Genomic DNA, 27,058 nt, shown 5'->3' on the forward strand with positions numbered 1-27,058 from the left:
GGTAGTGCTCTTTCTGCTTCTTCCATTATCACCAGTAGCAAAGATTAAATAATTGGAAGTTAGCTGACAGTTTTGTTCATATGACTTAGAATCTCTCTCTCATAAATTCAGTGGCTCTGCAGAGCGAATGGGACTATCACAGGTTAGCCTGAACCAGTGGAGCATCTCAGCCCTGGTCTACACTAGGACTTTAGGTCGAATTTAGCAGCGTTAAATCGATTTAAACCTGCACCCGTCCACACAATGAAGCCCTTTATTTCGACTTAAAGGGCTCTTAAAATCGATTTCCTTACTCCACCCCTGACAAGTGGATTAGCGCTTAAATCGACGTTGCCGGCTCGAATTTGGGGTACTGTGGACACAATTCGATGGTATTGGCCTCCGGGAGCTATCCCAGAGTGCTCCATTCTGACCGCTCTGGACAGCGCTCTCAACTCAGATGCTCTGGCCAGGTAGACAGGAAAAGAACCGCGAACTTTTGAATCTCATTTCCTGTTTGGCCAGCGTGGCAAGCTGCAGGTGACCATGCAGAGCTCATCAGCAGAGGTGACCATGATGGAGTCCCAGAATCGCAAAAGAGCTCCAGCATGGACCGAACGGGAGGTACGGGATCTGATCGCTGTTTGGGGAGAGGAATCCGTGCTATCAGAACTCCGTTCCAGTTTTCGAAATGCCAAAACCTTTGTGAAAATCTCCCAGGGCATGAAGGACAGAGGCCATAACAGGGACCTGAAGCAGTGCCGCGTGAAACTGAAGGAGCTGAGGCAAGCCTACCAGAGAGGCGAACAGCCGCTCTGGGTCAGAGCCCCAAACATGCCGCTTCTATGATGAGCTGCATGCCATTTTAGGGGGTTCAGCCACCACTACCCCAGCTGTGTTGTTTGACTCCTTCAATGGAGATGGAGGCAATACGGAAGTAGGTTTTGGGGACGAAGAAGATGATGATGAGGAGGTTGTAGATAGCTCACAGCAAGCAAGCGGAGAAACCGGTTTTCCCGACAGCCAGGAACTGTTTCTCACCCTAGACCTGGAGCCAGTACCCCCCGAACCCACCCAAGGCTGCCTCCTGGACTCAGCAGGCGGAGAAGGGACCTCTGGTGAGTGTACCTTTTAAAATGCTATACATGGTTTAAAAGCAAGCATGTGAAAGGATTACTTTGCCCTGGCATTTGCGGTTCTGCCTTTGCAAAAGGTTTCTGGGGAGGGCAGCCTTATTTCGTCCTTCATGGTAGGACACTTTACCACTCCAGGCCAGCAACACGTACTGGGGAATCACTGTAGAACAAAGCATTGCAGTGTATGTTTGCTGGCATTCAACCAAAATCCGTTCACGCGGTGGGAGGAGGCAAAATGCGACCTTGTAAAGAAAGCACATGTGCTATGTATGTAATGTTAACAGCAAGGTTTACCCTGAAAGAGTGTAGCGACTGTTTTATAAAATGTGTCTTTTTAAATACCGCTGTCCCTTTTTTTTTCTCCACCAGCTGCATGTGTTTCAATGATCACAGGATCTTCTCCTTCCCAGAGGCTAGTGAAGCTTAGAAAGAAAAAAAAACGCACTCGCGATGAAATGTTCTCCGAGCTCATGCTGTCCTCCCACACTGACAGAGCACAGACGAATGCGTGGAGGCAAATAATGTCAGAGTGCAGGAAAGCACAAAATGACCGGGAGGAGAGGTGGAGGGCTGAAGAGAGTAAGTGGCGGGCTGAAGACAGGGCTGAAGCTCAAAGGTGGCGGCAGCGTGATGAGAGGAGGCAGGATTCAATGCTGAGGCTGCTGCAGGACCAAACCAGTATGCTCCAGTGTATGGTTGAGCTGCAGCAAAGGCAGCTGGAGCACAGACTGCCACTGCAGCCCCTCTGTAACCAACCGCCCTCCTCCCCAAGTTCCATAGCCTCCACACCCAGACGCCCAAGAACGCGGTGGGGGGGCCTCCGGCCAACCAGCCACTCCACCACAGAGGATTGCCCAAAAAAAAGAAGGCTGTCATTCAATAAATTTTAAAGTTGTAAACTTTTAAAGTGCTGTGCTTAAAGTGCTGTGTGGCATTTTCCTTCCCTCCTCCACCACCCCTCCTGGGATACCTTGGTAGTCATCCCCCTATTTGTGTGATGAATGAATAACGAATGCATGAATGTGAAGCAACAATGACTTTATTGGCTCTGCAAGCAATGATTAAAGGGAAGAGGGGAGGGTGGTTAGCTTACAGGGAAGTAGAGTGAACCAAGGGGCGGGGGGGGTTCATCAAGGAGAAACAAACAGAACTTTCACACCGTAGCCTGGCCAGTCATGAAACTGTTTTTCAAAGCTTCTCTGATGCGTACCGCGCCCTCCTGTGCTCTTCTAACCGCCCTGGTGTCTGGCTGCGCGTAACCAGCAGCCAGGCGATTTGCCTCAACCTCCCACCCCGCCATAAACGTCTCCCCCTTACTCTCACAGATATTGTGGAGCACACAGCAAGCAGTAATAACAGTGGGAATATTGGTTTCGCTGAGGTCTAAGCGAGTCAGTAAACTGCGCCAGCGCGCCTTTAAACGTCCAAATGCACATTCTACCACCATTCTGCACTTGCTCAGCCTGTAGTTGAACAGCTCCTGACCACTGTCCAGGCTGCCTGTGTACGGCTTCATGAGCCATGGCATTAAGGGGTAGGCTGGGTCCCCAAGGATACATATAGGCATTTCAACATCCCCAACAGTTATTTTCTGGTCTGGGAACAAAGTCCCTTCCTGCAGCTTTTGAAACAGACCAGAGTTCCTGAAGATGCGAGCATCATGCACCTTTCCCGGCCATCCCACGTTGATGTTGGTGAAACGTCCCTTGTGATCCACCAGAGCTTGCAGCACTATCGAAAAGTACCCCTTGCGGTTTATGTACTCGGCGGCTTGGTGCTCCGGTGCCAAGATAGGGATATGGGTTCCGTCTATAGCCCCACCACAGTTAGGGAATCCCATTGCAGCAAAGCCATCCACTATGACCTGCACATTTCCCAGGGTCACTACCCTTGATATCAGCAGATCTTTGATTGCGTGGGCTACTTGCATCACAGCAGCCCCCACAGTAGATTTGCCCACTCCAAATTGATTCCCAACTGACTGGTAGCTGTCTGGCGTTGCAAGCTTCCACAGGACTATCGCCACTCGCTTCTCAACTGTGAGGGCTGCTCTCATTTTGGTATTCATGCGCCTCAGGGCAGGGGAAAGCAAGTCACAAAGTTCCATGAAAGTGCCCTTACGCATGCGAAAGTTTCGCAGCCACTGGGAATCGTCCCAGACCTGCAACACTATGCGGTCCCACCAGTCTGTGCTTGTTTCCCGAGCCCAGAATCGGCGTTCCACAGCATGAACCTGCCCCATTAGCACCATGATGCATGCATTGTCAGGGCCCATGCTTTCAGAGAAATCTGTGTCCATGTCCTGATCACTCACGGGACCGCGCTGACGTCGCCTCCTCGCCCGGTATTGCGTTGCCATGTTCTGGTGCTGCATATACTGCTGGATAATGCGTGTGGTGGTTAATGTGCTCCTAATTGCCAAAGTGAGCTGAGCGGGCTCCATGCTTGCCGTGGTATGGCGTCCGCACAGAAAAAAGGCGCGGAACGATTGTCTGCCGTTGCTCTGACGGAGGGAGGGGCGACTGACGACACGGCTTACAGGGTTGGCTTCAGGGAGCTAAAATCAACAAAGGGGGTGCCTGTACATCAAGGAGTATTTCAGGCAGGACTGCACGGAGGGTTCCAAGAAGAAATGGTGCACCTAAGTTATCGTTGTTATTGGAACAAGGAGGTTAGCCTGGCCTCTGATTGATACATGGCTAGATTTACCTCGCTGCACCTTCTCTGTGAGTGACTGCAGTGTGACCTAGAGGAATGAGTCCCCTAGACAGGGGAGGAGGCAAATGAGTACAAAACAAATCTGGTCTATTTCTTGTTTTGACCCACTCCATCTATCTTTTACATCTTTGGCTGGCAGCAGACGGTGCAGAAGGACTGCATGCCATCCACATCTCATGGCTGCTCGGCAGAAGATGGTACAGTACGACTGCTAGCCATCCCCATCTCTTGCCTGCCTGGCAGAAGATGGTGCAATACGACTGCTAGCAATCCTCATCTCTTGCCTGCCTGGCAGAAGATGGTACAGTACGACTGCTAGCAGTCCGTATCGCCTGCCCGCTCACCATAAGACGGTTCAATAGGACTGACTGCAGGACTAAAGAGAATGACCTGGTCAAGTCACTCCAAATTTAGTCCCTGTGCCCATGTCTGCCCAGGCGCTCCTGATCGACCTCACAGAGGCGACCAGGAGCACCTCAGACATGACGATGACGGCTACCAGTCGTACTGTACCGTCTGCTGCCACAAGGCAAGGGGTTGCTGCTACTGTGTAGCAATGCCGTACCGCGTCTGCCAGCACCCAGGAGACATAGGGTGAGACACAGCCTGAGCGGGCTCCATGCTTGCCATGGTATGGCGTCTGCACAGGTAACTCAGGAAAAAAGGCGCGAAATGATTGTCTGCCCTTGCTTTCACGGGGGGAGGGAGGGAACGGGGGGCTGACGATATGTACCCAGAACCACCCGCGACAATGTTTTAGCCCCATCAGGCATTGGGATCTCAACCCAGAATTCCAATGGGCAGCGGAGACTGCGGGAACTGTGGGATAGCTACCCACAGTGCAACGCTCCGGAAGTCGACGCTTGCCTCGGTACTGTGGAAGCGCTCCGCCGAGTTAATGCACTTAATGCACTTAGAGCATTTTCTGTGGGGACACACACACTCGAATTTATAAAACCGATTTCTAAAAAACCGACTTCTATAAATTCGACCTTATTCCGTAGTGTAGACATACCCTCAAACAGCAAACTCACTCTACTTTTAGTTTTTGTCTTGCCTGTTGGGCCCTGATTAGCTTTGGCCTGCTCCTGGTCCTTCTAGCCACTGGAGGACCAAATCTTGTTGGTTCTGCCTACCTCTTATTGTGGTGGCTTCTCTAGGCAGTTTGTGGAGGTCTAAATACACCATTTTCCTTCAAAAAGACACCACCTTTGGATGGGGTGTGCCAGTGCGGTAGGACCTCATTGCCTGGATCAAATGCCTGCCACACCCCATCAGAGAGTGTACAAATATATTGTGTGTAAGTTGAGACTGAGAAAAGTATAAGAAAGAAGAGGTATGTCTGATTAATGACGTTATATTGGCTGCAGAGCAGCTGTGAACCTAGGTGTTGCTACACAAAGACTACATTGAATAACACATCAAAAGCTGGAAAGCCCAAAGAGACTGCAGTTATTTCACACTTTTAAAAGATCCTAACATGTAATGTGCTGCATATGGAGCACTGCAAGACACAGGAAACTGTGTATGCATGTGAATCTGTGTAAATCTTCATCTCTCGTTTCCCTCAGGAGAGCCAGGCCATCCCATTGATATCTGTGGCAAGTGTAACATCTGGAGGAAGTTCAAACAAAGAGGTGAAAAGACAACTGTCTAATGTATCGGAGGAGGAACGGGGAGAAAAATTGGAGAAAGCAGGGGATACCACAGAAACAGGTAATGTTTGTTTTAATGTGTACAGAGCACCCTCTATGATCATAGAATATCAGGGTTGGAAGGGACCTCAGGAGGTCCAACCCCCTGCTCAAAGCAGGACCAATCCCCAACTAAATCATCCCAGTCAGGGCTTTGTCAAACCTGACCTTAAAAACCTCTAAGGAAGGAGATTCCACCATCTCCCTAGGTAACCTATTCCAGTGCTTTACCACCCTCCTAGTGAAAAAGTTTTTCCTAATATCCAACCTAAACCTCCCCTACTGCAACTTGAGACCATTACTCCTTGTTCTGTCATCTGGGACCACTGAGAACAGTCTAGATCCATCCTCTTTGGAACTGCCTTTCAGGTAGTTGAAAGCAGCTATCAAATCCTCCCTCATTCTTCTCTTCTGCAGACTAAATAATCCCAGTTCCCTCAGCCTCTCCTCGTAAGTCATGTGCTCCAGCCCCCTAATCATTTTTGTTGCCCTCTGCTGGACTCCCTCCAATTTTTCCAAATCCTTCTTGTAGTGTGGGGCCCAAAACTGGACACAGTACTCCAGATAAGGTCTCACCAATGCCGAATAGAGGGGAAAGACCACGTCCCTCGATCTGCTGGCAATGCTCCTACTTATGCATCCCAAAATGCCATTGGCCTTCTTGGCAACAAGGGCACACTGTTGACTCATATCCAGCTTCTTGTCCACTGTAACCTCTAGGTCCTTTTCTGCAGAACTGCTGCCTAGCTGCTTGGTCCCTAGTCTATAGCAATGCATGGGATTCTTCCTTCCTAAGTGCAGGACTCTGCAGTTGTCCTTGTTGAACGTCATCAGATTTCTTTTGGCCCAATCCTCTGATTTGTCTAGGTCTCTTGTATCCTATCCCTACCTCCCAGTTTAGTGTCATCTGCAAACTTGCTAAGGGTACAATCCACCCTATCTTCCAGATCATTAAGGAAGATATTGAACAAAACCGGCCCCAGGACCGACCCGTGGGGCACTCCGCTTGATACCGGCTGCCAACTAGACATGGAGCCATTGATTACTAACATGATACTCTGGGCAGCACAGTATTGTGCTGTGTATCAACAGTCTTTTGTTTGATTTAGGTAGATGGGAAATGTCTTTATGTTTTGGATACAGATCCCAAGTCTTAGGAGAATCCTAAACTTCCTTAATAGGAACCAATATTTCTTCTTGATTTAAGATCTTGAAAAAGAAAAACCAAGCCTAATTTTTAAAAATTTAAGGATAAAGAAAAATATTATTTCATGAATATATCTGCAAGACCAGAGTACTCCTTAATTTTAATTGAATATGCTGTGAGACTATAAGAGAATTACCTGACTTAAGTAGTAGCAGGAGAAACCCTAAAAATATGGAGGGGTTTGAGCTAAGAGACCTCCCTAGAATTTACCTAGAAGAAATTAAATAAAGGCAGCTCAGTAGGGAGCAGCAGCACATGGCTATGATGTAGCCATGGGGGCATGTAGAATGCAGTAGGCTTCCATCTTGAATGGTTGTGCAAATATCTTCCTTTGGCAAGAATCCGTAAGGGAGCTTTTAAAATCCCTCAAAATTGCATCTTCCGACCTTATTTGGGTGGATTTTGTGTTCTGCTTCCTTCGACCTCAGCTCAAAGAAGTGAATGTGTCTGAATCTTTCTTACAGAACGAGATGTTGTTCTTCAAGAGATGTCCCTGTGGGTGCTCCAGTTCAGGTGTTGGTGCTCCCCTCTGCCTTTGCTCTGAAATTTTTAAAACAGATCTCGCACAGGCTGTGCACATGTGGTGCCTGCCTCTCACGCCAAATGTGCATCAATAACATGCATGCGGGGCCCGGACTCCTCGGTTCCTTCTCTACCATCCCCGGCCTGAGATGGAGCTCAGCAGTCTCACTCAATTATTTCTTGCTTTAGATAGATAGATAGTTGTTTATACAGTTTATCTAGGGTTTTTTTTTTTTTTGGGCAGATAAGTTTCATTTCCCCCTTTAAAAAAAAACAAACCTAAGAACATTTTTTTTTCCCTTCCCAGTTTTTTTCTGTCAGACAGTTTATCGTATGCCTGGCTCGTCAGATTTTAAGAGATGCACTACATGCAGAGAGGCCATCCCTATCTCTGATGGCCATTCTCATTGTGTTCGGTGTTTAATAGAATCATAGAATATCAGGGTTGGAAGGGACCTCAGGAGGTCACCTAGTCCAACCCCCTGCTCAAAGCAGGACCAATCCCCACGTCCCCCAGAAATGTGCCCACTGCAGTAAACTGAAGGCTAGGGTACAAAAGGACAGAGACCTGAGACTCAAGTTAATTCTAATGGAGAAGTCCCTCAGACCTCCTCTGACCTAGGTCAGGAGTCCTACTTGAGACAGTCCACGAAGGACAAGAAAACAACAAAAAAAACAGCCAGCTTCATCACCTCAGAGACCAGCCGGTATCCAAATGGTCTCTGAGTAGGCCTGTATCGTTGGAGCTGACCACTCCGCGGCTCAGCACATACGATGCTCCGGGCACCTCCGGCGCCGCCCGTCCCCCAGCGACTGCCGGTGCGCAAAAATAAAAACTAAAGTTGGCTGCTTCTTCGAACATGGCACCGCCCAGCACCGCAGAAGGACTTGGTGCCTAGTCGGCTGAGCCTGCCTTTGCTGCACAGAGTGACAGTCGTTGTCCTGGCACTGACATCTCGACCGACCGTGACTCCGCCTAGGGCGCCGCAGCAGTCGGCACCAGCCGAACCTAGGGCACAGCTGCTACACCCAGCGCTATATATTCTGGCTACTTCTACGTTGGCACCACAATTGATTCATTCCAGCGATTTGCTAATCTCGCCAACTCCAGATTCCCCATTACTTGATACTGATCTCTCCCTGGGACCATCGGCACAGCACTGACTGCTATCCCCTGTTCCCTCTCACTTTTCTAGTGATGAGGACTACGAAGTGGAGGGAGTTTTTTCACCATACCATTTCTTCCCCCTTGACACTCCCGCTAGCATGGGACCAAGGTCCTCATATTCCAGGGACTTACCACCCTGGTGTGGACACTCGTGTATGGGACCACCCATGTCCTTCCCTGGACAATGCCATTATTGGAACCCGTGGGGGTCCTACAGCAGGCACCACAGTAGCTGGTACAGCCTATGGAGAGGCGACATTAGATCTCCTCCTGTACCTATCCACACTTCTGCAATGGACGAACAGGAGCAACCTGCAACTTTGCATGCAGATGAGGAGGCACCTGAACCCTCTCCAAATAATAATAATTCATCCACCTCACCAGAAGAGGCTATTATGCTCCCACCCCCAAGAACAGTGGATGATTTTACTCATTTTCAGGACCTCTTCAAAAGAGTGGCTAATGAGCTCAAGATCACTCTGGAGGAAGTGTCGGAGACTCAGCATGAGCTGACTGGCATATTACAACCTTAGACCTCTTTCAAGATCACCCTACCTATTAATGGAGCCATTATGGACTCTGCCAAGAATATTTGGCAAACCTCAGCCACCATACCCTTCACCTACAAAAGGGTAGACTGGAAATTCTATGTCCCCTCCAGGGAGAATTCCTTTTCACGCACCCAGCACCAAATTCACTGGTAGCAGAAGTAGCCAACCAAAAGAACAAACAGCATCATTTCCAGTCCACTCCCTCTGACAAGGACAGCAAAAGAATGGACCTACTCAGCCTCGAAGTTTATGCATCATCCACGTTACAATTTAGAGTGGCAAACTACGCAGCCCTACCGGCCAATTATGATCACAGAAATTATGGGAAACTCATGGATTTTATTAATGACACCCTAGAGGACAAAAGACAATAATTCAAAGCAGTAGTCTCTGAAGGGCAGATTATTTCCTGCACGGCATTGCAGGCTGCTCTCAATGCTGCAGACATAGCTGCCAGGTCCACCGTGACAGCCATAGTGATGTGTCAGGCTTTGTGGTTTACCTCTTCTTCTTTCTCACACAAAATACAAAACACTGTGGAGGATCTCCCCTTTTATGGTGAGAAGTTATTTGCAGCAAAAACCAGTGATCGGGACACCATGAAGGATTCCAGAGCGACGCTCAGATCCCTAGGCATCCATACACTGGCAACTAGAAGAAGACAATACAGGTATCAACCTTACCAACGCCCATGATACCTGGTCTGCACACGACAACAACAGAAGCCATACGATCACCGCCAGCAGCAACAGTGCCAGAGACCCAGGCATCAACGACGACGCTCCGCAACATTGGCACCATCCCAACCCCCTTCATCTAATAAGCAGATTTGAAGCCTTGGTCAAGGGTATTGAAGACCTTATACTTCCCATCCAACCTTTTGGTCACCATTGACTCCCATTCTACCACAACTGGTGAGCCATCACTACGGACAGATGGGCCCTAGAGGTCATTTGATTGGGCTATTCCATCCCCTTCCTGCCCATGCTCGCCCCCACCCCATCCCTCTTCATGGACCCGTCTCACGACCACTTGCTCCACCAAGAGATCCAACATCTTCTACAAATAGGAGCAGTCAAGATGGTGCTCGATCAGCACAGGGGAAAGGGTTTTTATTCACACTACTTGACAGAAAAGAAAAGTGAGGGATGGTGACCCATCCTTGCCCTCACGTGACTCAACAAGTTAGTCAAAAAGCAAAAATTCAAAATGGTTACCCCTCACAACCATAATTCCAGCGCTGGAGCAGGGAGACTGGTTTTCAGCCCTCGACCTGCAGGATGCTTATTTTCATGTAACTATACACCCCGCCCACAGGCGTTTTCTCACATTTGTTATGGGCTCAAAACACTACCAATACAGGGTTCTGCCCTTTGACCTCTCAACAGCACCCCGCGTCTTTTCCAAGATTCTTGCTGTTGCAATGGCGCCCCTATGGAAAAAAGGAGTCAATTTTTCCTTACCTGGATGATTGCCTTGTCAACACACAGACTCTTGAGGAGGCCATCCAAGCCATCTACTACTACCAGGGTCTTTGCCTACAAATACACAAAACCAAATCCACATTAACTCCTACTCAACGACTAGAATTCATAGATGCTCATCTCGATTCCACAACCGGACTTGCATCTCTCCCATCTGACAGATTCAATACCATAAAGAATCTTGTCACCAAGTTGCAAAACAGCCCGCAGGTCACTGTCTGGGACTGTCTGCAACTTCTCGGCCATATGGCCTCTTGCACTTTTGTCAAGAATGCATGCCTCTACATGCGGTGCCTGCAGGGTTGGATGACCACCATCTGCAGACTGAATGTGCACAGCCTAAACAGACTTCTGTCCATACCTACCAAAGTCAAGGACCCACCCACATGATGGACTCTTCCACACAACCTCTGCTTCGGAATCTCGTTCATGCAGGAGTCCCCCTCTGTTATAATTACCATGGATGCTTCCCTCACGGGCTGGGGAGCACACATGGCACACCACACCACTCAGGAACTCTGGTCCCCTACAGAAGCCTCACTACACATAAATCTTTCAGAGCTCCAAGTGGTCCGCAACGCCTGCCTCCAATTTCTCCCGCAAATCCAGAATCAACACATCAGGATTATGACTGACAACGCCTGCTTGTTTTATATAAGCAGGCAAGGGGGAGCTCGATCCCACTTGCTCCGCATGGAGGCTATGAAACTTTGGAATTGGTGTTTCCAACACAATATCCAAATTTCAGTCTCCTACCTACCTGGTTCGCTAAACACCACTGCAGACGAGCTCAGCAGATCTTTTCCCCTAGATCACGAATGGGAGATAAACGATACCATCCTACACGACACATTCAAAATATGGGGCTACCCACAACTGGATCTTTTTGCAACCATGACTGTAGCGGTGTGACGATTCACTGCTGTGTCGCCTCCTGCTGGTCATCCTGGGAATTAGCTCTCCAGCCTAAGGAGTGCCCTCTGCAGGTTGGTGTCTCGCCTGCTGCTGGCCCCCGTCTCGCTCCCAGACCCCAGTGCCCCTCTACCTCAGGGTTCTGCCCCCAGCAATAAGCCACAATCTGGGTCTCCCCACCCGGAAGAACCCCCAACCCTCTATCCCCACCTTGCCTCAGTGGCTACTGCCAGTCACCATCTAGCCCCCGCTCACTGGGGCAGACTGCCGTCTGTAAACCACTCGTCACCGGCAAGGGGGTTGGACCAGCTGCCTCTGCCTATTCCCAGGCTACCCCTCTCTAGCCTCAGTACCTTTCCTGGCCTTTAGCAAGGCCTGCCACCTGCGGGTTTTCCAGGCTGGAGCTCCCCAGCTCCTCTGGCCTTCCCCCAGCCATGCTCCACTCTTGGTACCCTGCTCAACTCCCAGGCAGCCAGGTCCTTCTCTCTGTACAGCTAGAGAGACTCTTGAGCTCCTGGCTCTCTGGCTTTTTATAGGGCCAGCTATGGCCTGATCGGGGCGTGGGCCCAGCTGTGGCTGCTTCCCAATCAGCCTAGCCTTTTCTCTCAGCCCCAGCCTTCTCCCAGGGCGGGCTTTAACCCTTTCCGAGCCAGAGCGGGGTGACCGCCCCGCTACCCCCCCCACCTCAAGATCACCACCCCTGGGGGTAGGGGGGTCTCCTGGCCTGGACCACTCGCCCATGCTCCTCCAGAGCCACCCGTTTCCATTCCGACTCCTCTAGCTGCTTACGCAAACAGGTCTCCTTCTTTACGATGGCCACACACACTTTAGTGAGGTCCAGGGCTCTCACTTCGGCCTCGTGGCGGGCCTGCTCTGTAGCCTCCAGCTGCGCATGTAGGCCAGACTCCCCCGGGTCCTCTTCCTTCAGGGTCTGGGTGCCTACTGTGACCTGCTCCACTACAGCCTGGGTCCCAGCCTCTTGCTGGGCCCGCTCTGTCCCAGGCTGTTTGTCCACCATCCCCCGAGAGTGGCTCTTGGGCAGGTCTACTGCCATCTCTGTAGCAGCTACCTGGCCGGTCCTTGATCCCGTTGGGACCTCAGGCCCCTCCACCTGAGTTCGCCCTTCTCTGAGAGGGCAGTTCCTCTTTATGTGGCCCTGTTCATGGCAGCCAAAGCAGGCTCGCCGCCCCTTTGCTGCCTTGGGCCCCAGCTTCTTCCGTTGGTCCTTCTCAGGGCCAGCCCTCCCTGGGCTGCCCTGGGACATGCTCCTTGGGGCAGGGCACTCCCTCCATAGGTGCCCCCACCGATCACAGGCCCAACACTTTCTTCGCCTCAGGAATTCCCTTGCCAGGTGGCCTGTTGTAGGGGCTTGTCCCTTCCCCCATCCTGGGTGAGGCTCCCTGCCCCCATCCCAGTAGGGACAATTCACCCTTACGTGTCCGCACGTCCCACAGGTGTAACGAGCCCTGTGCTCTGCCCTGGGCCTCCTGGCCCCAGCACTGGGCCTCTCCCACCAGTCTCGGTGGTCTTTTTGGAAGTCCCTCCGCAGGAATTTCACCAGGGACTGCTGCTCCTCTGCCAGCTGCCCCAGTTGTGCCTGCAAGGCCAACTGTACTTCCCACTGTCTCTCCTGGTTCTCCCGGAGCACACGGAGTAAGGTCTCACACCTCTCCTGTGTCCCGTCAGTCCCCTTCTGTTGGGGCCCTGGCACCGGAGACCAGCCAGGGATGGCACAAGAGCCTTCAGCGAAGAAAACCTCTGTATATGCTGTGTCCATTGTCTCCTTTCTTCTCTCGCTCAGCAATAGTCCCAGTCCATGCCCTGCCCCTTGTATCAGGGGCAGACTGCACTTGCCCACATTCTATACGACCCCAGTACCTTTCCTGGCCTTTAGCAAGGCCTGCCGCCTGGGAGTTTTTCAGGCTGGAGCTCCCCAGCTCCTCTGGAGCTTCCCTCAGTCCTGCTCCACTCCAGGTACCCTTTTCTCCCAGGCAGCCAGTCCTTCTCTCCCTACAGCTAGAGAGAGAGTCTGCCTGAGCTCCTGGCTCTCTGGCCTTTTATAGGGCCAGCTATGGCCTGATCAGGGCGTGGCCCCAGCTGTGGCTGCCTTCCCAATCAGCCTAGCCTTTTCTCTCAGCCCCAGCCCTCTCCAGGGGTGGGCTTTAACCCTTTCCGAGCCGGAGCAGGGTGGCCGCCCTGCTACAATGACCAACAAAAATGCCTGGAATTCTGTTCCAGAGCGGGCCTAGGAAAACACTCGATGGGAGATGCATTTATCATCAAATGGAACGACAATTTCCTATACACATTCCCCCCGATAACCACTTCTTCACAGGGTATTATGAAAAATATGAGCGGAGAGGGCCAGAGTCATACTAATGGCCCCTACGTGGCTCAGACAGGCGTGATACCCATTTTTAACAAGGATGTCAGTTTGCCTGCCAATTCCACTTCCCCCACTTCCGAACTTATTATCACAACACAGGGGTCAGCTACACCACTCCAGCGTAACGATGCTGCACCTCAAAGCATGGCTTCTCAATCGTTCTCTAATGAGGAACTAGACTGCTCTGAACAGGTACAAAGAGTACTATTACATAGCAGAACACAATCCACACATACCACCTATCTCCATAAATGAACTCGGTTTACTCGCTGGTGCTATGCCAAGCAAACCGTTCCTGTTTCTGCCCCTCGTTCACTAATACTAGACTATCTTTTAGAACTTAAACTATCTGGGTTCTCCTGTAGCTCCATAAAGCAGCAATTATAGCATTTCACAATAAGACCAGAGACACTACTATCTTTGCTCACCCCATCACAAAGCAGTTCCTCAAGGGCCTCCAGACCTTAAACCAAGACGTTAGACCACCCACTCAACGCTGGGACCTACACTTGGTCCTCACATGCTTGATGCGCCATCCATTTGAGCCTCTTGCAACATGTTCTCTCCTACATCTATCTATGAAAACTGTGTTCTTAGTCGCCGTTATAGCTGCCAGACGTGTAGGAAAACTTGGAGAGCTTATGGCTGACCCACCGTACACTATATTTTTTTAAAGACAAAGTCAAGCTCCGAATGCATCCTAAATTTCTCCTGAAGGTGCATTCCTCCTTCCACCTCAATGAACCTATCCATCTACAACCTTCTTTCCTAAACTGCATTCGAACACTTCTGAAGCAGGAATGCACACACTTGACATGCGTAGAGCATTTTCCTTTTATTTGGATACGACTAAGCCCTTTAGGGCTTCCCCTAAACTTTTCATTTTATCGCAGAATGATCCAGAGGCAAATCCATCTCTACCCAGAAAATATCCAATTGGATAGCAGGCCGCATCCACCTATGCTACCAACTAGAGGAGAGGAAAGTGGTCAGGAACAGTCAGCATGGATTCACCAAGGGCAAGTCATGCCTGACTAACCTAATTGCCTTCTATGATGCAATAACTGGCTCTATGGATGAGGGGAAAGCAGTGGACGTGTTATTCCTTGACTTCAGCAAAGCTTCTGACACGGTCTCCCGCAGTATTCTTGCCAGCAAGTTAAAGAAGTGTGGGCTGGATTAATGGACTATAAGGTGGATAGAAAGCTGGCTAGATCATCGGGCTCAATGGGTAGTGATCAATGGCTCCATGTCTAGTTGGCAGCTGGTATCAAGCGGAGTGCCTCAAGGGTCGGTACTGGGGCTGATTTTGTTCAATATCTTTATTAATGATCTGGAGGATGGTGTGGATTGCACCCTCAGCGAGTCTGCGGATGACACTAAACTGGGAGGAGTGGCAGATACACTGGAGGGTAGAGATAGGATACAGAGGCACCTAGACAAATAAGAGAATTGGGCCAAAAGAAATCTGATGAGGTTCACCAAGGACAAAGGCAGAGTCCTGCATTTAGGACGGAAGAATCCCATGCATTGCTACAGACTAGGGACCGAGTGGCTAGGCAGCAGTTCTGCAGAAAAGGACCTAAGGGTTACAGTGGACGAGAAGCTGGATGAGCATCAGTAGTGTGTCCTCGTTGCCAAGAAGGCTAACGGCATTTTGGGCTGTATAAGTAGGAGCATTACTAGCAGATCGAGGGATGTGATCATTCCCCTCTATTCGTCATTGGTGAGGCCTCATCTGGAGTACTGTGTTCAGTGTTGGGCCCCACGCTACAAGAAGGATGTGGAAAAATTGGAAAGAGTCCAGCAAAGGGCAACAAAAATGATTAGGGGTCTGGAACACATGACTTATGAGGAGAGGCTGAGGGAACTGGGATTATTTAGTCTGCAGAAAAGAATGACGGGGTATTTGATAGCTGCTTTCAACTACCTGGGGGCGGAGGGGGTTCCAAAGAGGATGGATCTAGACTGTTGTCAGTGGTACCAGATGACAGAACAAGGAGTAATGGTCTCCAAGTTGCAGTGGGGTAGGTTTAGGTTGGATATTAGGAAAAACTTTTTCACTAGGAGGGTGGTGAAGCACTGGACTGTGTTACCTAGGGAGGTGGTGGAATCTCCTTCCTTAGAGGTTTTTAGGGCCCTGCTTGACAAAGCCCTGGCTGGGATGATTTAGTTGGGGATTGGCCCTGCTTTGAGCAGGGGGTTGGACTAGATGACCTCCTGAGGTCCCTTCCAACCCTGATATTATATGATTCTATGATAAAGAAGATGAATCCTCCAACTTCTGTTAGAGCACACTCCATCAGATCTGTGTCAACATTTGTGGCATTTTTACGTAACATTCCTCTCACAGATATTTGCCATCTGGGCTTCACAGCATACCTTTGCTAAACATTAAGCTATTACTCAGGGACCCCTGACTGACATTCGAAATGGCTGAGCTGTGCTGTCTACAGCTTTCTTACCAGATCTGAAGTCCCTACCTCCTTAAGAGATATTGCTTTTCAGTCACCTGGAGTGGAGCGCCCCAAGGGACGCCTCTCGAGAAGAAGAGGAGGTTACTCACCTGTGCAGTAACTGACGTTCTTTGAGATGAGTGTCCCTGTGGGTGCTCCACTACCCACCCTCCTCCCCCCTACTTTAGCATTTGGAGTGGTCTCCGTTGTAGAGAAAGAACTGAGGAGCCTGGTGTTATTGAGACACATTTGGCACGTGAGGTAGGCACCGCATGAGTACTGCTGTAAAAATCTCCGAGTGAAGGAGCAGGGGCGCACTAACACCTGGAGTGGAGCATCCACAGGGACACTCTTCTCGAAGAACGTCAGTTATTGCACAGGTGAGTAACCTCTTAATTTCTATTAATTTCAGGTAGCGCCTGAAACAGCTTGCCCAATTAGCAAGTGTTGATCCTGCAGAGTAATATTGAATGGGGTTCTGCTATTTGTTGCTGTACTTTTGTGGCCCACGTCATTACAGTATTTGAGTGTAACACAAACATTGCTGAATTTATCCTCCGCACCCTCTCTGAGGTGTAACAGTAGTATTGTCCTCGTTTTACAGACTGGGGAATTGAGGCCCAAGCAGACTAGGGCTTGCCCATAGTTACACTGGAGGGCTGTGCCAAGAATTGAATCCAGGTTCCCTGAGTTTCAGTCTAATACCTAAAATCCAGGGCTGTCACTGGGGCAGGTCATTGATTAACTCACTGAAATATGAGGGAAGTGAAATCAACTCTCCAAATTGAGGAAGGATCTAGAGTGTGGGTACAGCAGTCTGGAAAGAGGAACCTTCAGAGGAGCCAAGCATGGCGAGATGGTTTGAGCTGAATTTTGTTCTTTCTTTTGACTTAGTTGTTAATAAAATCAAATCCTAAGGTGATAGTATGTGCATCATGTTTGAGAGCAGGTGGGTGAAGGCACCTGTTCACAGTGTACTTTGTTTTGTTGGGGTGTGCTACATGTTTAAATCTGTGATAACCTTTATTCTGTTCCTAAATGTCAGACACAGTGAAGACTTCAGGTACAGAGAATTCTGAGAATTTTCTCAAAAGAAGAGTTTCTTTGACATCCTCTTCTGGATCAGCAGAGGCGCTTGGTGAGCAGGGGCTGGGGAAAATTGCAGGAAATACAAAATGTCTAATTATTATGTAGGGGGATGAGGTAAGGTAACCCACTTCCCTTAGTTCCATGCCCTTATTGATCTGAAATAACACTCTAATATTTGTTTGCAGAGGAAATAAGAGCTCTCTTCTCAGAGAGCATCCACTGTCACTCTATATGGAATGGACTTTCTCTGTTGCATTATGGGAATGAGTGAAGGGAAAATATTTAAAAGCGCTTTATACAGGACCTGGGTTCATTTCCCTATGCTTCTGTCTTAGTTTGCTTTTCACTGTGCTCTGTAAAATATACTATCAAAATGAAATTCTGTGGCAAATCAAAAGAATACTTAGCTGTGTTTCAGGATGCGGCATTTATCTTGTGCAAAATACCAGTAGACCAGTGAGACCAGTCATTCTAGCCCTGCAGCATATTATTAGTGTCCTTACGTTTCTCTAGTGCCTTGTTTTGAAAATTTAACCCGTGGGCGAATGAGAGATGATAGGTAGGGTGGGGACAGGTTGGGAAGACAAGTAGCTTATGTTTGATACAATAGGGAAGAGGGAGCTAGTGAAGGGATGCAAAGAAAAGGGTAACACGGACTTGGGAAATGATCTTCGCAGCAGCATTCTGAATGGATATGAGCGAGGCAAAATTGTATTTGTGAAGGCCAGAGAGAAGGATGTTGCTGTAATCAAGATGCAAGATGATGAGAGCCTGGAGAGAGTTTTAGCTGTGCAGATGGATAGGAAAGGCTGTATTTTAAAGATGTTATGCAAAAAAACTCTGCAAGACATAGGCATACCCTGCATGTGAGGACCTACAGAGAGGTCGCAGTCAAAGATGAGACCCAGATTACAGGCCTGAGGATGGTGGTGTGCTCCACAGGGATCAAGAAAAGAGGGGGGGGGGGTGTGAATTTATTTTTGGGGGAGGGGAGAGAAAAAATTAAGAGCTGTTTTTTTAGCCATGTTGAGGATGAGCTGACAGCAAGCCAGGCATGAGGAAATGTCAGAGACAGGCTGAGATTTTAATGTGGACAGAAGGAGACAGGCCTGGAGTAGACAGGTAGATATGTGAGTTATTTGCATAAAGATGGTAGTTGACTTTGTTTGGGGATTAGATTACCCAGAGGTAAGATGTAGAGGGAGAAGAGGATCAAAGACAGAGTTCTATGGTACAACCACAGAAAGCTGGAGGGGAGATGAAAAAGATCCTCTGAAGCATATGCTGAAGGAGTGATTAGAGAGTTAGGAGGAGAATCAAGAGAGAACAGAGTTATAGAAGCCAAGGGAGGGCAAGATTTCAAGGACAGGAGCATGGTAGACTGTGTCCAAGGCACCTGAAAGGTCAAGGAGGATGAGGATGGAGTACTGGTTCTGAGAGTTGGCTGCAAGGTCATTAGAGACTTTGTTAAGAGCAGTTTCAGTTGAGTGCAGGAACAGAAGCTAGTTTAGAGGGGGTCTAGGACAGAATTGGAGAAGAGGAACTCCAGACAGTGACTGGAAACCGAGTGAGGCAGAACGTAATAAATGGAGTTGCTCTTTTCCTGTGGCTGCTGCGCATAATGACAAGTGATCAAGACCTTGGTTTTTACATTTTATCCCAGCAGCATATTGACTACTCAGACCATGTTGGGATGTCAATTGGTGATTCAGAGAAAAGACTGGTGCCTATTAAATGATCAGTATCACACAAAGGATTTCCCACCATCCTTTATCTTGCTTAGCTGGTGAGAACTGACAAGTCTCAGCAATTTGTGGGAAGAACTTTAGAAGCAGCCAAATCTGGGAAAACCATTTTTCTTTCCAGCACCCCAGTTCCCTGTATTTCTGGGGTGCAAAGCATACTCTACTCCCAATTCTCAAATTAGGTCATGTACAAAGAACATAGCAAAATGGATTAATGCATGTGCGTGTGTCAACGCCCCGCAACCTATTGTTGCATGTCTGCTTTACAGCACATTAATCCTCTCCAGAGGACAGACAGGCTAGTGTGTCATACAGAGGATCTGGATTTAAGGACAACAGAAACAGGTGAACCACTTGAGATCCCATGATGGATGGAGCTGTCAAAGTACAAAGTATTATCATCACTTTGTTAGGGGGCTTATTCCTTCACCCACTTACTTCCCTGGTCCTTCTCGCATGAACAGAGAGCAACAATACCCGAAGTCCAAAGGTGCAAACAATTCGATGTTTTTTGAGGTGAACTTCCAGCAAGCATGATTCCAGTTTCCTTCCTTAGTATCCTCCTTCCCAGCTCTGACACCACAGAGCCTTACACCTGTGTCCCTGTTCCCATTCCTACCCTTAGCCAAACATGATTCCAACTTCCTTACTCCCATTCCCTGTTCCCATTTCCCCCTTTAGCAAAACATGATTCCAATTTTCTTACCCCCATTCCCTGTTCCCATCTCCCTCCCCCACCCACCCTTCCACCCACACCCACTCACTTCCTCATTGACTACAGATTATATAGTAAAACTTGAGTTCTGCTTAGCTATACCTTAACGAATCATTTTCCTGAAATTTAACTAACCAATCCTAACATATTGTAACATGATTATGTAACCAATTATATCCCACCACCTTAATTAGTTTACACCCAGCAAAATTAATTATACAGCAGACAGGAACAATCACAGAACCAGACAGAGATTATACAGACAAACAATAGCAAAGTGGGAACTATAATGACAAGACAATACAGAAGTGAGGATTTCACATCCCAGCTATTGATAAGTGAGTTCTTGCTAGACAGGATGCTATCAAACTAAGTTTCCTTTTACATTTTCTAGGCACTTCCCTTTCTCTGGAGGTGATAGGAATACAATCCTGTCCTGATAGTTCCTAACAGCCGAATAGCACCTTATTTCAGTGTGACTAGTTTGGAAAGTGAGGATGTGACCGTTCGCTTCCTAGCTTATGGCTGTCTCTGCTGCTTAGCCAAAGGCCTTAGCCTAAGAATAGGGCCTCAGACTGTCACAGTAAGAGAAGGCCCTTACACCAGCAGACAGTGATTTTGATTCTTTCTTTTGTACCTCTATCACTAGCTAAGTGATAAGAATACACCTACATTCTTAGAGTATAGGCCTTTACAGACAGGCCTGAATATCTATATCCTAACACTCTTCTCCATAACTAGTGTCCTTATTCTAAATGTTTTATAGAATAAACAATTGTGAAAGTAAAATAGCAGCTCTCTGCTTGTTGGAGACAAAATGAAGACTAGATTTTTCCTTCCTCAAAACAAACTGTGTGTTGTACAGAAGTGCAATCCTATTGACTGGAGCGAGGCTGCATAGTTATAAGTGATGGCTTTGCTCTTGTGAATGAGTGTTCAGGAAGGGAGAAGCAGTGAGATATTGTCAGAAGTTTGCCCATATTCTGGTACTTGCACAGTGACTTTCATACCAGAACTGTGTGGGTCAGCAGTGAGCAAGTATTGACCAATCAGGATGAAGCTCTACTCAGTTGTTTATGTCCTTCTCTTCCTTTGTTTTAAGATTTCTAGGTAACATTTGCTTGCTACATCCATTCTGATTCCCACTTTGGCAACAAGATAGTTTAATTTAAGAGAGGGTGTGTTCCCAGGCACAAACAAGGGTTGTAGGAAGACATGACTTGTAGAATTCTAATAGAGTAGTGCTTTCATCCATGTGCTGCCTTTTCTTTGCTCTCTCTGATTTTAATTGCTTCTCATGGCTGTGTGATAAGATGTGCCACGTTGCTGGATTCCTTTTTTAGGCCTTGTCTGGCAAAGTACTTAAGCACATGCTTAGCTTTACGCATAAGCTTAAATGCTTTGCTGGACCAGAGCCTTAATGTATGCAGTTCAGCTGGTGGCATAACACAAGCATGTAGGTGACCCTGTTCTCTTTGAGGTGCTCTTCTAATGCTCCTATGGAAGTTTTGCTGGCGTGACTGTTTTTGGGGCAGCTAATACTAGTCTTTCATGGGGGTTGATAACTGAATAGCGAATGGCCCCATTGGAGCTTAGTGGCTGCCAGAAATGCCAAGTTTGCTTTATTGTTAGAGGCAGAATGAAAGAGATGGAAAAGATGTGCCAGAGAGAAGTTGGAGATAACCCATACCCCTACCTTGGATGGGCTGGAGTTCCTCAAGGTGATGGGAGACCATTATTGACTTGGAGGAGTCCAAGGTTTCACATAGCTGCTCACCTTCAGAAATTAAAAAAAAAAAATTTTTTTAAAATGTCGTCTTCAATTGCTCAGAATGATAGAAACTTAAATGAAGTTCTCTCCACTTGTCAATTTCTGGCTGTTGTTTTGGAGGTCACTTTAACTGTTCTGTTATGGAACCACACAGTCTGTGCAGAAGGGCTTGAACCAGATAGCCTGGTGAGAAAATGCTGCTCTGGTAAAGGCAAAATTGACAGAGAGTAAAAAGTTAATGCTGTTTTCCTTGTCTTGCTGTTTGTGAAGCCTTCCCATAGCAGCCCTTGTGGATATATTAATTTCTAGAAGCTGCAAGATGATCCAGCTACATTGCAACATCAGGCTGCATTTTCTTTACTGTCTGTGCAATTCTTAACTTTTGGAATAAAAAAAGAAAAGTGGCCTATGGATGTATATGGTGTCTGCTGTCCTTGAGAAGACTGACCAAGAGGTGCTATAGGGAAGGCTAAATGAGCCATGGTGATGGGAGTGCTTTGAAAAAACCTCTTTTCTTCTCTTTGCAGGTAGCTCCAGTGGCACTAAATCAGACTTGGATATGGCGTACGAGAGAGCCAGGGTGCATTTCACACCAGATGAAGCTCCGACCGGTCCTGTTGTGAGCAAGGTAGATATTCTCTGCATGAGGTCAGAGATGCACTTCCCTCCTTCCCCCTTAATGTGGTTCCTCCTCATGCACCTGAATAAGGGATTTGATTGTGCTTACAGATTGCATGGTCACATAAAATATTCTGAAACCATGCACTTACACATATGCGGATGGAGCTCTGGCCCTCTCCAGGAGGGTTGTGTCAGAGTCCAGTCTTCATGTAAAACCAGACATTTGCAGAAGGAGATCAGTCATCTTTTGTGTAAATGTATTTAAAACTTGTAATTACTCAATACAGTTTAATGGCTCGTTCGGCTCATTAGTCCCAACAAGGACTCTGGTACTGAGGCATGAGCTGCAGGTTTCAATTCAGAGCTAAAGTATACAGCTGACTAATGATACATCTCTGAAAATTAAAGTCTGAACTGAAATGTTGGTAAAGGTATTTATTTTCTAAAACACTGGTACAGCTCCAGTGATAGCAGCATGAATAGTGACATTGTGCTTCTAAAGGTCCCCAGATTTTGCAGTCTCCAGGAGTAGGACTAGACCCTTGAAGACTGATGACTAGGGCCCTACCAAATTAATAGCCATGAAAAATGCGTCCCGGACTGTGAAATCTGGTCTCCCCCCACGAAATCTGGTCTTTTGTGTGCTTTTACCCTATACAATACAGATTTCACAGGGGAGACCAGCTTTTCTCAAATTGGGTGTCCTGACTCCAAAGGGAGTTGCAGGGGGGCCACGGTCTTGCCACCCTTACTTCTGCACTGCTTTCAGAGCTGGGCAGCCGGAGAGCAGCAGCTGATGTCTGGGCACCCACCTCTGAAGCAGCGTCCCGCCAGCAGCAGCGCAGAAGCAAGGGTGGCAACACCGTACCAGGCCACCCTTACTTCTGCGCTGCTCCCTTCAGAGCTGGGCGGCCAGAGAGTGGCGGCTGCTGACTGAGCGCCCAGCTCTGCAGGCAGCAGCGCAGAAGCAAGGGTGGCAACACCGTACCAGGCCACCCTTACTTCTGCGCTGCTCCTGGCGGCGGCTCTGCCTTCAGCGCTGGGCTCCCTGCCAGCAGCTGCCGCTCTCCAGCTGCCCACTGCTGAAGGCAGCGCCGCTGCCAGCAGCAGCACAGAAGTAAGGATAGCAGTACCGCAACCCCCCCACAATAACCTTGTGACCCACCCACAACTCCTTTTTGGGTCAGGACCCCTATAATTACAACACCGTGAAATTTCAGATTTAAATAGCTGCAATCATGAAATTTATGATTTAAAAAATCCTATGACCATGAAATTGACCAAAATGGATCGTGAATTTGGTAGGGCCCTAGTGATGAGGTAGCAGTCTTCAGATGGACTCCTAGGTGTCAGCTTTTCAGGAGGCGGTGTATGTGGGGACCATCTGGCCTAGTCTTTGCTCCTCTCTTCTTAAAATGCTACTTTAAAATGCTTCTTATGCTAGTCACTGCAGTGAGGAGGAAAGGAGCTTTAGGATCTGGAGAATGCAGTGCTGAATGGTGTCCTCTGCCTACAGCACCTCCTGCAAAGGAGGATGAAGGGCTGCAGAATCTGGGTTTTCTACTATGTTCCTCCTATCCTGGAGGCTGTAGTGGTGGTGCTATATAAGGGAGGTGAGCAGAACTGGGAGAGGAGATGCTCTTCACAGAAGAAGCTGGTAGTCAGGGATCTTCTAGGTTCTGCATCTGGCAGTGGCCATCCCCACCCCCTTCTGTATTTGGGTTTCAGACCAGATTAAACAAAGAAACCTTCTCAATCTCAAAAACACTTTGCATGCTGGTGATGATGGTGTTTTGGAGACTGTAAAGGGAAGGCCTGAGTTTCTGGGAGTTACCCACACAATATACGTGACTTAGCAGGCTGGTCTTTGATCAGAGTGGAGTGTGTTTGTTCCAGAAGCCTCTGGGATTTTTGTCTGAGTGCTCCTGTATTTGACTGGTATGTGCTAGATCCTCTGAGACTCAATCTATTCAGAATCCTGCTTTCTGAGAACTGTGATGAAAAAGCAGTTTTACTCTCGTGTCCTTGGTGAGGTTTGGAATTTTCTGAGATTTTTCTCCAGCCTCCACAGACATTTATCTCTCTGGATTCGTTACTCCCGTGTCATGTGTAATTACATGTCTTACTGTTTTAATTAAATCTTAATTCCATCATAGCAGCAGCTGCCTAATTTGAGAGATACTTGAGGGGAAAAAAACTTTAAAAGATCGAAGTCTTATTTCTCTCTTTTCCAGGCTCCTGGGAGGCCAGATGAATAAACCTATTATTGCATTAGAATGACTGCCTGTCTAGGGAAACAAAAGGATGATTAATTTAATAAGCAGGTGTGTGTGTGTGTGTGTGTGTGTGTGTGTTTTTTAAATTCCTACGTGTTTCTAGGTCACCGGTTGTGGTAGGTTGGAGAGCATAGATGATAACACAATTTCTTTTTCCCAGGTAGATGCTAATTGCAGCATGAAAAATAACATTTGGCATCTCTGCTTTTTTTAAGTCTATATTGAAGAAGACTGTGACCGTGACAGAAACTCCCTCTGCGGTTTTCCATTACACAGAGGGTGACCTAACTGCGCCAGACTCCTGTGCCAGCAAACAAGTTGATGCCATCTTTGAAGCTGCTAAGAAAGACCTTTTAACATTGATGAAACTCGATGTAAGTTATTAAAGGAGAAATGACCTTGCTGTGCCTTTCATCCCATTCTGCACAATCAGTAAAAAGGAAATCTTTAGAAGGGAAATGGACTGGCTGAGGGGGAGTTGTTCTGTTCCTCAGCCTGTTAAAGTTGAAAGCAGGATTGAAATAGATATAACTATTAAGTCATGCTTAATGCGTGACTGTTGGCCATTTGAGTTTATTTTTGCCTTTGAAGTTGCAGTTGTGTGGTAGAAATCAAAAGGGTTTTTACTGCAGGTAAGTGAGAAACAACTTCTCATTTTTATCTAGTCTTACAATTTTTGTTGTCAACAACCCATGTTGACAGTCCTCCTCAGACTGCCTGTAGGTGGTAGTGTGATAGTCAATTGCAATAAGTGCAAATATCAGTACCTTTGGAAAGAAAAACGGGGTGTGTGCGTGGGGGGGTGCGCGCTCGCAGCTTTCGGGCTCTTATAAAGAGAGGAGGCTGCCAGTGGAGCAGATGGCTTTTGATGGTGTACAGACTTCTTGAAATGACACCTGATATATGGATATTAATATGTAAAAACTGATCATGGTAGAAGATTGGAAACTGAGGTTCTTGGAATAACAGGAACTGGAGCACACTGCAGAGCCTTTCTTTTCAGTGATGTGTTGAACCCTGAATATATTAAGATGCACATTAAAAAAAAAAAAGAAAAGGAAGGAAGAAAAAAAAAAAAGAGATTAATACAAGCTGTGTCCAATGTGCCTGAGCTAAATTTTGGGACTTAACATTTTAATATCCTGGTGTTTGAAGGTTTATGTTTGTGACTGAAAATATAAATAATGTCACCGTGTAACAATTTCGTATTTATGGGGCCCCCATTGTGCTCGGTGTGGGACAACATTATATAAGCTTTTGTGTTCTGCTTCTGTGTCTCCAAGAGCAAAAGAAAACCTTCAGAGCTACTGTTTTGCTCATCATACAAAGTCCTTCCCTGAGTCAGAGTTTTCAGGGCTTGCTGAGTTTATAGCCCTGCTGCTGCGGTACCTGAACATCTCTCACTTGATTTACAAATGGATCCATTCAAATAAATGAGTCATCCACCTGGGTAGCTTCATAAAAGGCAGTAGAGTCCCCTTGCTGTAGAGGCAGTTGGCTAGCTAAAAGCCTGAATGAATAGGTAAGTGGTGCCATGAAGTGCCAAGCTCTGGCAGATTGACAGAAACTGCAAGAGCTCTCAACTGCGAAGGACTGGCACTGTCCTGGATACTTGAATTCCAAGAACTAATAGCAGGAGCAACCCAGTTATCTGTGCCATTTGTTTAAAAAAGTCTCTTTTCTGTTAGATCAAATGAGTTCCAAAAGAGAGTCTAAATTCTGTGTGTGTGTGTGTGTGTGTGAGAGAGAGAGAGAGAGAGTGTCCAGATGAAACAAAGATGTGCTGTGCTGTGATTGTTTCTCATTCCCTAATAGTGCACTAAGCTATCTTCTGAAACCTTCCCTTTGAAATTGTCATTCTTGGGAGGAGGAAGGTGGTAGATCTGGGCCATGTCTGCACTGGAGAGTTGTTCAAATCAGAGCAGTCCTTATATGGACACTCTTATCTCGATTTAAGAGTGCCTTATATTGAATTAGCAGGCCCTTACTGAGGCTATGGGTATGTCTACACGACGAAATTAGGTCGAATTTATAGAAGTCAATTTTTTAGAAATCGATTTTATACAGTCGATTGTGTGTCCCCCACTTAAGACCATTAAGTCAGCAGAGTGCATCCACAGTACTGAGGCTAGTGTTGACTTCTGGAGCATTGTACTGTGGGTAGCTATCCCACAGTTCCCGCAGTCTCTGCTGCCCATTGGAATTCTGGGTTAAGATCCCAATGCCTGATGGGGCAAAAACATAGTCGCAGGTGGTTCTGGGTACATGTTGTCCGCCCCCCCCCCCCCCCCAATGAAAGCAACGGCAGACAATTGTTTCGCACCTTTTTTCCTGGGTTACCTGTGCAGACGCCATACCACGGCAAGCATGGAGCCGACTCAGCTCACTGTCACCATCTGTCTCCTGGGTGCTGGCAGATACGGTACTGCATTGCTACACCGCAGCAGCTCATTGCCCTGTGACAGCAGAAGGTGTAGTATGACTGGTAGCCATCATTGTTGTCGTCTCCTGGGTGCTCTTGGCCAACCTTGATCAGGGACTCCTGGGCAGACATGGGTGAGGTCTGTCGGGGCGCCTGGACATAAATGGGAGTGACTCCAGGTCATTCTCTTCTTAAATTTCGTCTCA

At 47.8% G+C, this 27,058-nt stretch overlaps 1 protein-coding gene across 5 annotated transcripts in view; it reads left to right on the forward strand.

The window, feature by feature from the left end:
* PNPLA7 (patatin like domain 7, lysophospholipase) overlaps positions 1-27,058 on the forward strand; it is a 437,365-nt gene that overhangs the window by 93,100 nt on the left and 317,207 nt on the right. For all 5 annotated transcript variants that reach the window (XR_012665266.1, XM_048823395.2, XM_048823397.2 and 2 more), the window contains 4 exons: positions 5,405-5,549; positions 17,259-17,351; positions 22,061-22,161; positions 24,646-24,804. Coding sequence is in view for 4 of the 5 variants with exons in the window: in XM_048823395.2 (XP_048679352.2) it covers positions 5,405-5,549; positions 17,259-17,351; positions 22,061-22,161; positions 24,646-24,804 (498 nt within the window). In the remaining variant the exon portion in view is untranslated. The remainder of the gene's footprint in view (positions 1-5,404; positions 5,550-17,258; positions 17,352-22,060; positions 22,162-24,645; positions 24,805-27,058) is intronic.

This window comes from Caretta caretta, chromosome 16, assembly GCF_965140235.1.
Source record: "Caretta caretta isolate rCarCar2 chromosome 16, rCarCar1.hap1, whole genome shotgun sequence".
Taxonomy (NCBI): Eukaryota; Metazoa; Chordata; order Testudines; family Cheloniidae; genus Caretta; species Caretta caretta.